This window comes from Dunckerocampus dactyliophorus, chromosome 7, assembly GCF_027744805.1.
Source record: "Dunckerocampus dactyliophorus isolate RoL2022-P2 chromosome 7, RoL_Ddac_1.1, whole genome shotgun sequence".
Classification (NCBI taxonomy): Eukaryota; Metazoa; Chordata; class Actinopteri; order Syngnathiformes; family Syngnathidae; genus Dunckerocampus; species Dunckerocampus dactyliophorus.
The window spans coordinates 13,189,496-13,202,058 of record NC_072825.1 but is presented as its reverse complement, the minus strand read 5'-3'; the positions used below and the strand labels follow the sequence as shown (position 1 = coordinate 13,202,058).

General features: G+C 42.0%; 1 protein-coding gene across 1 annotated transcript in view; it reads right to left on the bottom strand.

The window, feature by feature from the left end:
- Positions 1–9,980, bottom strand: part of rspo2 (R-spondin 2) — a 68,595-nt gene extending 58,615 nt beyond the window's left edge. The window contains exons 1-2 of the mRNA XM_054781863.1: positions 9,649–9,980; positions 9,120–9,425 (exon numbers count right to left, since the gene is read on the bottom strand). Coding sequence (XP_054637838.1) covers positions 9,120–9,219 — 100 coding nt within the window. The 5' untranslated portion in view covers positions 9,220–9,425; positions 9,649–9,980. The remainder of the gene's footprint in view (positions 1–9,119; positions 9,426–9,648) is intronic.
- Positions 9,981–12,563: the final 2,583 nt, after the last annotated feature.

Here is a 12,563-nt window from a genome sequence, read left to right as displayed (position 1 = left end):
GCCGATATTATTGTCAACATTATTTTGAGACCATTTTTTTCATTCATGTAATGTTTTTATATAGCATAATAATGCGAGTACACTGTATAAAAAGCAATACATTTTAATTTCCTCCGAGTATTTAACATTACAATTGGAATGTCAAGAGCTTTTAAATAAAATAAATTAAACAAACAACATAATGCATAAAAAAAACAATGAAAATAAAATGGACTCTCAGTCTCTGAGCAAAAATTGCACTAAAAATCATAACCAAACACAATCAAAAATAGACGGTCTCTGCTAAGAAAAAAAAGCAGGCCAATAAAGACCACACGCCATAATCAAGTCTCTGTAAACAAAATTGCACTTCAATAAATACTGAACATTGGGTATTCTTACTTAACAGGAAGGCTTAACATGTAGCGAACGACACTGTCTGTGGGCGCGTACTTTTTGTTTTGTTTATACTGTATTTACTTTGCTGACCAAACGCCTCAGTAAGCGTCGACTGTCGGGACGAAGGCTCCGCTGCACCTCAAACGACATTTTTTTTTCATGCACATGTCAATTTATTGAGGCCAGCAAAATTATCAAGTTCGTTTTTTTTTTTGTTGGATTTGAATTGATTTATTGATTATAGTGACAGGCCTACAGCATGCATCAACTGAGCCAATCATGGAGTATATTAGTGAGAAGAGATGCGCAAACCTCAAGAGAAACAAGCATTTAGTGTCTTTGTCGGGTTGAGTCAACATGAGCCTCAATAACGACATCAAAGCATTTCTCCATGTGTGCATCTCATCTGGGGGGATTAACACTGTTCTTATTGGAGAGCCTGTGGCTTTTTTGATGAAAGCCAATGCTGAACACTCCCAAACCCAGGTGAGGTGCTCAATGAGAAGACCCAAGGAGATGATTTATCACTCTGTTAAATTGTCACCACCATGCAAATGTTGGCATTTGAATGACCACTACTTTCACCTACTACACATAGCAGAATAGCCTGAGCTCAGATTTGTGGGGGTCCGTTTTTCCCAGGCGATATATACAGCCTTGGAAAAATATGACATTATTTTGCCTCGGCTACCAAAGCATATTAGGTCCAATATACTGACCCAACTCCACTCACCTGTTTTATGTTCACCAGATGTCTGTAATCTTTGGTTGCTGTTTGGTTTCCAACTGACAGAGAGTTAATTGCCACTTCGTCTGCTAATAACAAGCAGAACAGACAGAGCCAAAACAGTGGGCCAGAGCTAGGTGACAATCCTGTCAGTTTGAGGGACAACTCTCATGACATGTAGTCAGTCATCTGATCTCCTGCTAACGGAAGGCCCTTTTCTGACAAGCAGTCAGCTGGTTTTGGCTTGCAAGGTGTAGCTGAAATCATAGCTGTGACGATGAGGAAATCCAGTAAAAGAAAAAAAGGACAGTTTAATATGCACCACATAATTTATTCACCACATTGAAAGCCAGAGGAGAGATGAGAGGCAAGACATGAGTAACAGGCTTACAGTGACAGCCAGTTAGCAAGCAGATGTGTAAAGACAAAGCTTTCTTGTTCCAAATAATCACATATGTCGTTTCATGATGGGTGAAACAGCGAGGTGCGAGTTTGAAGTGCTTTGGCGTGACAATACACTGTTTGCTTCCATTACATGATTGATCCAACAGTATTACTGCTTTACTCTTAAACAGACAGACGCATATCTCATAAAATGACATCCACGGATGCAGTGTTTGCATCCTTTTCCTATCACTTACCTTCCCAGTGCACCTTTCATTCTGACCACTTAAAACTGCAGCAGACGACCTTCCAAGACCTCTTTACATCTGACATGCACCCAACATTTCCCCTTTCTGTTACCCCGTACGCCACTTACTCTCAGAGACAATGAGCTCAGCATCAAGGCCCAGTAATGACTCCCAGCCTTGTTCCTGATTAGAAACACGCCGGGCGCTTCTGCACTCCGCAGGCTGCCATGAGGCCTTCCCATACCACAAGGCTTGATAGCTTGGAGAAACGAGCACGAGTCAGCCTTGAGCATGCCCACTACAACTATGAATTGCATTAATTGCGCCTGTCCCAACTATTCCAACACTAATTCCACAGATAACTTTTATTTACTACTAAAGGTGCCCAGTTACCAATATTAAACTCAACTACAGCTCAAACCTAGGCCACTTGTAGTTCTTGGTTCATATTGGTAGTTCTTGGTTCACCCCGTCAGCTATTTGACCTGAAGCCATGTACCCCCTACTCCTGCACACCCCCTACCCCCTACTCCAGGAAACAGGAAAACATCTTACTCTATTTCTCATCTATTTGATATATTGAATTAATTATCACTATAAGTCACTCTGGATTGAAGTGCTTCCTACTGTATCATGATTCTACAGATTTGTCACAGCTCCACAAGAGAACCCCACTACATGAGAAGTGAGTGGGCAGCAGCAGGGGCTACAGCGCCCTTACCTTACCTTAATGGCCATATTTGGGGCGTAAAATTACAGGCGCACTGCGCTGCAGAGAGATGTTTTATTGCATCTAACCAACTTACTTCCTGTCAATAACAAAAGCGTTGCATGCTGAGCCGTATTTTGATGTGGTGTGTAAGCATAATTAGAGGTCCCATAAATGTAGGGAGATGGGGGGGAGTCATGGACTCATGTCCATCTGTCAATTGTTAGAGGGGGTGGTCACAGTGTTGAGCAACCCACGTGCTATTCCTCACTTTTTTATTGATGCTAGTGCCAAAGTGAGGCCTGCGTGTGTGTGTGCTTGTTTCTGCACACCTTGGTTGATCTTCTCAAGAGGTTTTCTCAAGGATTGCCATGCCTTGCCCACAGAATGTATCAAAAGGACATGATGATATGCATTTCATTAAAATACATGCATTTGGTGTATATTCGGTGTATACACTGCTCCTAGGCCAGTCAGTCAAGACTCAGACAGCAGTCTTTTGAAAATCAACTGAACTGAACAGAACAGTTCAGCCACAGTGACACACTCTTTCAGATAACATTCAGCAGATGGCTTCTTCAAGAGAGAGGGTAACAATTGAACATGTGGGGAAAGACACAAATCAGTAGCAGAAAAGAAGCTTTACTCACAATACAAGCTCTTAAAAATATGGATTGCAATTACTGTTGATAGAAATATTGCCCATATATGGTAGTTCCTTCCTTGCACTAAAGCCAGACTACAGCTGCTTCTCACACCATTGTCTTGGCAAGAAAACAAGTGTATTTTGGCTATTAGTTTGATCCAGGTGTATATGCAGTAAACATTGGGAAATTGGACTATTTAAGCAAATCCCATGATCAGATTAAATGAGGGAAAACACAATGGCTGCCTATTGTATCCACATCATTACCTCTGCACACCTCTTCCCTAAATTCTTTTCGATGTCTGCATTAGTAATGTGAGAGGAAAAGTAATCTGGAAGTGCCTTTCACTCCACGCCCGAGGGTTCTAGGCAGCTCTCCTACCTGTGACACACTTGCATAAGTAATAAAAACATTAAAAAAAAGTCTTTTGTGTTGTTGTTTTATGTGTGCACTTAATAATGATCCACGCATTACAAATTTTACAGCCCAATAAACTTGAGACATTGGGACCAAATTGGCTGTTCATATTTAGTAGCTTTATGAGGAAACAATAGTGAGGTGTAATTGCCTCTGGGGAGCGTGCACTCGGGGGAGCAAGTATACAGGAGGTGAGGCTTGAAACAAATTAATCTCGCTTGTATTCTGAGAGACACTGCACTTTTTGTCCATAGTTAAAGAGTTTCCTAAGGCCCCATGGAAATGTGGGCTGCCTGAGCTTTTGCATAATATGTTCATTTCATTTCAGATTTCCGAAAAATTTGGTTTTACACTGTGGTAAAATGTCGCTTAAAACAAAAACATCTGTTTGGCATTCAGCCTTGCCAGCATATGGGATCCTGTCATGACAATGATTGAGAGTGGAAGAGAAGATCCCGTTGTGTACCTCGTCCACCGTCCAAAAAGGAAAGAAAAGAAGCTACTATATATGCTTTCCATATACGCTCACTGCACACAGCATGAGGTGTACCTGTGCAAACCAATGAGATCCAAAATAAGAGCTGAAGCAACACCTTTAGAAAAATAATATTGCTTTCTATGCGTACATATGGTAAATTCTCCACTTCAGTTCCTTCTCTGTGCACATGTGTTACCGTATGTCTAATTTAATTGAATTAGACATAAGCATATTCATGAGACAAGGAGACACTAGGGAAATAGTTTGTCAAAATGTGAAAGAAAAGAAAAACTTAAGACCTAAAAGAATAACTAGTTGATGCAACTGCATGCATTGGCCTGTGTTGGGGCTTTCAGCAGTGTAGCATGGCAGGAGCACACTAAAGAGCCTTTCAGCAGGTTCATCGGATACGCTGTGACTCGGAGCAGAAGCTGACGTTACAGGCGCGGGTTAGTAGGTCAAACAAGGAGCTAGTCTTTTGAGTTCGGAGGCAGGGTCAGACTAATGTGATTTATCAATACAGCACTAAAGAGATTCATTGTCTGTTACAGGTGCTGTGATAATCCACGAGACAGGCCGTGGTAAATTGTCCAATGAGTGAGGAGGTGACAGGTCAATAGGGTGCTTGTCAGAAAGAGTGTGCGTTATTGTTCTGGGATTGATGCATTGATGAGAGCACCAAGAACATGCACTTGCACGATGACCCTGTATTTGTCAGCTCTTCCGCTAGTGCTGTCTTCCCTTGCACTCACACACGCACACACATACGCACACGCACACACACACTTGTACTTATTGAGGCTTGGCTGACGGGGCCTGAGAAAAAAATACAGAGAGTTGTGTTGTTGGAGCTCGGGCTCAGGTCAAGACTCGGCTCGCTGTAATCCCTCTCAGGTGATGCTGTTCACATTCAGTTGGTTCCAGCTGATCTGCTTAAATATGCCTTCCTCGTCCCCGAAAAAGCCCCAACCCCTTCTTGCCAGTACAACCGCTAAGGACGATGAAAAGCCCATCAAAACCTCAGATCACTTTTCAGCCTTTCGGCAAAGCCATCCATGTGTCAGTGATCTGGTGCCACACAAGTTTAAAGTCAACAAACGATGACAGGCCCAACAGGGTCAGACGCGGAGCTCACATCACCTGGATTAGAGGCGCATCATATGAGAGAGTCATGTCAACAGACATGCCATCTGCAGGGTTGTCATCTCTTTTTCCAAAGGCTAGAGAGGCAAGGCGGGTTTTAAAGCAGCCACTTGGAGCGTTCTCACTCTCATCAACATATTATATTGCACTCAAGTGCCGGGTTCCAACATTAACACTCACAACCACAAACTGGGGACTGTGTAAGCTTTCAGCACACAGAGGCCTGGTTTTCAGGGCCTGGATGGTGATGGAACTGTCTGTGTTAGTATTTATATTTGAATTGTCAATGTCTACAACTTCTCCTTATCAGCTCTTATTTGGGAAGGACCACAAAATGGAACACATTGTTTGTCTAATGTCTGCCGCTCTGATTCTTTGTTGAAATAAGGACATAATCAGCTACACGTCATGACTATTTTCTGTGGATTTTGGCCTAAAACACATCCCGCAAACCTTGTTCCCGACTGTCATCAGCGGTACAAAATGTCATGCGTCTCTGACTTCACTCCCTCCACCCTGCTAGGCCACGCTTGTTTCATCTAAACACGTTCATCCTTTAAGACATCTGGACATGCAGTTCACTAACACATCACTCTCGACTGACCAGAAAATGATAGCTGCAGACATTTTGGAATTCAAATTTCGGGCTGGAGGTGTGAAGGGGTTAACAGTATCACATGGCGACTTTTCACCACCCTGGCTGCTAGTACATATTCATTACCTGTTTAAACATCCGGGTATCTATGTTGCTTGTGGCAGTGTGAGTGTGAGTTTATGTAGTCAGCAGGTGGCATCGTTAGCAAGAGAATAGACAGAAAAAGTAACAATATGATAACAGGACAATTATTGTGCAGTAGTACCATTTACACATTCATCTACTTTACAAGACAAACATTGACATGATGACACCTACACAAGCATGATGCATTAAAAGCTAAGAGTCCCCACCCCCCTTTTATAGTTAACTTTGTAGGAGTGTCACGGTATCTGGTGTCACAAGATTAAAACATGATGATATTTCTTGTTTACAGAAGAGGGAGAGGACAGCCAGAAGTCTATTAGACTGTGAATCATGACATCCCTACTGTGCATGATAATACACGCGTATTAATGTCCAAGCAGAAGCTCAAGTTATTCTACATTTGATCAAAGTTACTTAAGATTTGTCAGCTCAAAACACAAATGCTGCATATGACTTCTATAAAAACACGTGATAGTAGTGTCTACTTCGGACCTGCTTCCAGGTACCATACTCTACGCATCATGGAGAACTGTAGTTGTTTAGCGTAAACATCAAGCTAATCTACGGTAATCTATTTTATATGTTTCTTTACAAAACTACACATCAACATAAATCATTAGTAGTAGCAACTACAACTGTTGTCATTATTTTACCTTTTACAATTTCTCATTTTTGTGTCAATTTGTGGAGAGAATTTCAACACTTAACAGCATTATGCTTATGTCATGTATGCAAAGTGATACAACATTTCAAAATGTACCAGCACTGTATTGCACTCAGTTACATTAAAAAGTCTGTTTGTCCAGTCCTATATTTTGTCATAGTTTTCTAAAATGTAATGTTAAAATATTGTCTCATTTTTCTCTTGTGAACCCAATATCGTGTATCTTCTCACCTTGTAAGCAAAGTGTATCGTGACAGCCCAAAATATTTGTATCTTCCATAAGCCACAATTGACACGCTTTATTGCTGTATATTCAGTTTTCAAAGTAAAGGCGGCTCTGAAATGGAACTGGAGTTTTTATTGAGAACCTGTTATCTGTCTGATGACCGACCAAGTACAGACCAAATGTTAGCGAAAGCAGGACAACACTGATAGTAAAAGTCCCCCCGTGCCCCTTGTGCCCCTCCTGACACTTCGCCACGCCCCCCCAGAGAGAGCGTGCCCCATTATTTGAGAAGCACTGCCATAGTCAGATGAAATGGGTCATGCAGCATGTGAACTAGATTCATTCAAATCCATAAAAATCACAATATTGAATATTTAAATGACCTCAGCAGTCGTACACATCCAATTGTTCTCCTCGAAATCCTCCCGCGATTGCTTAACACACCTCTTACGCCTCACTTGGTAATGCTGCGCATGCATGCATGTATCACATCAACGGCAAACCATTTCCATGCATGTTCCAAAATGCATGAGTGTTGTTATTGTTACACATAAAACAGTTATGCTCGGCAAGTACAGTGTGGCCAAATTGAGTTTCAAGCATGTCTGGGACTCAACACTGCTGAACGATTTGGATAGCTCCTGGTACATGCCAGACAGACTGTGTATAAAGCTGTCAAAAGAACCTTGAGGGCGAGAAAAGTATGAAGACTTTTTAGACCCATTGGTCAGTGATCTCTCACACATGCATTTCTTGGTGTTGCTGTGGTAAATAAAGACAGGAGGAAAATACCAAACTTGTTCTGCCGGGTATTTGCATGGGGTACTTCATGGTAATATACAATAGTTCTTAAAACAATGATAGTTTCAAAGACGTTTTTTTTAAGATAAACTTTCTTGAGCTCATCGCCAATGGATTTCATCTTTCTCTCGCTAACACACACGAGTTATATAAAACCAATTCTAAACGTGAAGCGTTTGTTGCTTCCCACTTTTGACCAATACACTGCCCGGCCAAAAAAAGGTCACCAGCTGGATTTAACTAAGCAAACAGGGTTGGGGTTGCTGCAGTTGGTCAGGTCTAGGTTCAGCAATGGTATGTGCCAAAAGAATAAGGTCAGCTTCATCAACCAAAATGGACTGGCTAACACAGAGTCCAGACTTGAACACCACTAAAAATTGTTTGGGATGTGCCCGGAGAAGACTTTGGCAAAAAATGAATGCAACTCTGGACAGAAACTTGTGGAAAGAGGGAATGTGTGCCATTATTAAAGGTAAAGGTGGACCGACAAAACAGTAAGAGTGTGTGACCTTTTTTTGCCCAGGCAGTGTATAACTCCTAGACACTAACACAATTACTCGAAAAAGAAACACACACAGAACGGCTAAAAAAACGTGTATGTGCCAGTACCCCGCAGTGCTTGACTGATTATTTGCAGATGGGCAGTGGAGGGCTTTCAGAGTGTGGAGGTTCCCCCTGGCACGCAGTGCATATGATTAAATCTGTGATTGCCATACAATTTACAAGGACCCAACCCCCTCCCCAATTCTGAATAGGTTCTGCTGTGTACCAACACACAGCAGGGAACGGTTGTCCCAAAGTTGGCTGCTTGGCTTAAAATGGTGCAAAAACAAGGTCCAACCTACACGCTTTGAATGAAACGAGTTATGTCACAAGCCTAAAGAGGACCTCTCCTAATCCCACTGTCTCCTCCGCCATTGAGAGGAGAGAGCAGTGTTTACAAAGAGGCTGATCCCCCCCTCCTCAAATGCGCCTGGCTGAGCGATTGTTATTCTGGTTTCCTACCAACTGTTCAAAGTGGTTATGAGATCAATTAAAAACAGCTTAGGTAGCTTAAGGGAAGATGTGCAATTCATAAATCAGCCATTCATGAAACAGCGCCCACAATAGGAGCGATGCGCATCAGCAGCTTTTTAAATAGTTTCACTTAAAGTCCTGAATAAAGCAGGCTGCATTAGGATGCATTTTGTTTGGCTTTTTGAGCCCCAGCACAATTACAATACTTTCATTAGATTTTTTTGGATCTGCACACGCACGTTTTAAGCATTATCTGTTGGCAGTGAAAAAAAGTTACACAGCCCGTAAACCCTTCTTTTGCAAGGTTATATCAAGATGTTGGAAAACTTGAGGTTTGACTTCATTTTACTTGCCGTTTGGCATACATTTCTGGAATGTTCCTGGCTTAAAGTCTGTGGATAATCGCACCTGAGCGCTGTCAGAAACAATAATAAAGTCAGTTTTGGGTTGATTTCCTGTGACCGATTATGTGAAACGCTATTAAAATGATATTTAAACACCGCGATGCAGATGCTGTGGTAGAATTTAAGGGTTGTACCTCTTTTGCTTCTTCTCCAGCGTTGTGACGGCGCCTGACAGTTGCTGTACTCCATACAGTTCAACACTATCAGCGCAAATGAGAAGAGTCGAAACTGCATCTGGACGGCGATTAGTTGTCCGGACTCCGGTTAAAAAAAGGTGCTTAGGATGAAATATCTCAGTCTGTAAATGTTCTCCTGGACTTCCTTTTAGTCGTGCGGCAAATTTGTCAAACATCAGATGAGATGCGACATAGTATCAGGTCGCCAGTTGGGATCATTTTATGGAGCGAGATGACCCTCCACTGAGTTCTCTCCTCGGTGCGCTGCGGGAAGAATGACAAGAGAAGAGGTTAGTGTGATTAAAGCGTAACAAAATCAACACCTAGCCTAAACAATGAGCATGTGGATTAAAAGACAGCAACAGAGCCGCTCGCTTGTGTGTCAACGTGTTGAGACAACCCTGAATACACAAAAAGGAAAAGAGCGCCCTTCCAGATTTGAGCGCAAACGTGCGTAAAAGTGAAATAAACGTGATGAGATAAGTACCTTGCATCGGATGAAATGTTATTCCGCCCCGGTTCGGCTTTTTAGGTTTCCCTTGAGTGCAAGTGCAGCTTGGGAACTCGCAGCATCACTCCTTGTGTGACAAACTTCTGTTCCAACAAGAGAGCAGAGGTCCGATAAGGAGGGAAAGCGTGGCAGCGCAGGAGTGAACAAATGTTTGAAATCCCCCCAAGCTTACAATCCGTTCACTTTGGTTTCCTCGAATAAGTTTGTCCTGTTGAGTAGAAGACACTACCTCTCATGTCTGGTTATATTTAGACTGGGTGAGCGCCGCTCATTGCGTGTGCGTTTTGCGCGCTGCTGAGGTTGAGCGATGACTGCCTCCAGATTGGTCCTGATGCTTCCTGCTTCCTTCCTCATATAGAGCTTGCTGATGTCACATGTGCACACTTCTACTTTTCTATTTCTTCTTGTTTATGATGTTGGAGATGACATGTCGTGTGTTCGCCTTCATCCTCCCCCCATATCCTTTGTCTTGCACGTGCGATGGTGACCAAAGTACGGCCGGGGGTGCCATTTGGGGTACGCAGTAGTGTTGCCTGATGGGAAATGGCAAATTATCATACCAGAACCTCAAAATGATTATATTTTTTAGAAAAAATATCATACATGCGCAATTTGACTTTGCTCAAGACCATCTGCATAAGTTGGAATGCCAATAACACAAAGCTGACATACAGGGTGTTTTTTTTTTTCTCCTTTTCTTGTTCTTCTTTCCTTTTTAGGATATTGGATTAGTTTTACGATGTTTCCAAAATGAAAAAAATACCATAATGTCCCCCACGTCATTCGATTTTTCAGTGTGCGGCCCTCGCTAGAAAACGTTTAGACAGCCCTGCGCTAGTGGGCGCAAGGTTGCCTCTGGACATGAAATAGCTTGTTGAGTGCATTGATATAAAACAGCATAAGGCAGGGGCGTCCAAATATCAATTTTTTTAAGTAGAGGAGAAAAAAATCTCTATATTAGCCTATTTAAAGACAAAGCTTTGGGTTATTAGCATGCCCTGCCTGTAATAAAGAACCCGCTTAACTTAATTTTTAGTGTCAACATTTCAGCTTTTTCTCTTTACCTTGTGCCCCCGGCTGCACTTTGGACACCTCTGTTGTAAGGGCAAAAAACAGTTCTGGGTGAGCATTTGGCATAACGACTACAGGAGTAATTTAAGTTCCTCCTGTATAATCACCCATATCCCAAAGAAGAACCCACTTCCTCACTCCGTATTTCAAGCCAATGCTTTCCACTAAACTCCCAACTTCAGCCGGATCAAAAGTGAAATAATGACATGCAATGTTTCAGACTAAGCTTTCCTCCACTGAAGAGCGACCAGTTGAATAATTAGAAGTTGGGGGTAAAAAAAAAAAAAAAGGATGTGCCTAATGTGCGTAATAAGATGAGCCTGCCGGTCTCGCCACGACGTTTTATTGCGCGCCAAGGACTAAATCCGCCACCGGTCCCCGAAATTAATGTTAATCGTTAGAGAGGCTGTAGTTGGGGCCCGTGGATAAATCATTCAGTAATTTAAAGGTTTTCTTAGGTTCAAGCCTTTAAGGTTGACCCGTGTGACCTCATCAATGGATACAATCTGGGCTGGTCAGCTTCTCCTTCAGTTAGAGCCACCTTGCAGGGGAAAGACACGAGGGCTGGCACTCATCCACTTCTCAGTGACATTCAAACTCTGGCTGCTTGTCAACTTTGCAACTCATTCAAGGAATAATTATGAATCTTAGAGTCTTGCAGTGACACGAGTGTAATGGGACATAATGACCAAGCTTTTCACTTGACATGGGTGAAATAGTCAGATGACACAAACGTGTAATCCTGTTTTATCTAGCCCCGCATTTACCCTGCAACACTGAAGGGGACACAGGTTGAGAATGCTCTACCCAATTCAGCCACTAGGTGTGGCACTTAATCTTTAATGCGTTTCAGGAATTAAAAACTTTATCAGTACTCCCCACACCATCAGTCAAGCTATTACACAGCCTTTCATGACACATAAACATCATTCATCAAGAAATTATTTATATAAGAAAGCATCAACATCCCTTTCAGGTTACCTTCAAATTGTTCTGCAAGTAAAACAACATGGAAACCAGGGAATCAAGATCTCAATTCATATATTTTGGGCAATAAAACACAAGTGCAGGTTTCTATTTCATCATTGGGAGTAATAAAAAAGAACATAGGTGAAACCCTCAAACAATATATCTGAAAAAATACAACTCGTAGATGTTTCCTTGCCAAAACCTATAGTGACCTTTGTCCTCACTTTATTTATTTATCCAGAGCAGTGACGGACATTGTGGCTTGGAATCCTCACTAAAATAACATCTGTGAGTGTTTTGTTAAGGTGAATGTGATAATTTAAACCTTGGGCACTTTTTATTTTCATGATGTGTCACTGAGAAGCAGGACCGCAAACCAATTACTTTATTCTCCCCATCCCTTCTTCTTTGCTTTGCAACCTCCCTCCCACTCGTTGCAGTGCACAGAGAAGTGGAGGTGACGTCAGCATTTGGAAAATCTGGCTCTGAGCCCTCAGTGCCATAACAGCAATGAGGTGAGCTGCTGTATACTTTTGATCAGAGTCAGATGATTCAGGACGGTTTTTTTTGTTTGTTTGTTTTTTTTAGCACAAGTTGTCACATGTGTGGAAAATATAGTTCAAATTTGCCATTAACGTAGTTTCGTCTGATATTGGAAACGTTTGAAAGAAACAATACAGTGAAACTTCCGTTTTGGATTTTCTCAATTCAATAGTGCTTCTTAGCTTCTTTATCAAAGTTCTGGCACTTCGAATTTTCTTTGCTGTCATAGCGGCTTCCTTTGCACCCGTAATAAAAAAATAAATAAATAAAAGCCCAAAACACTCAGAAATACGCAGTATGCTTGAGCC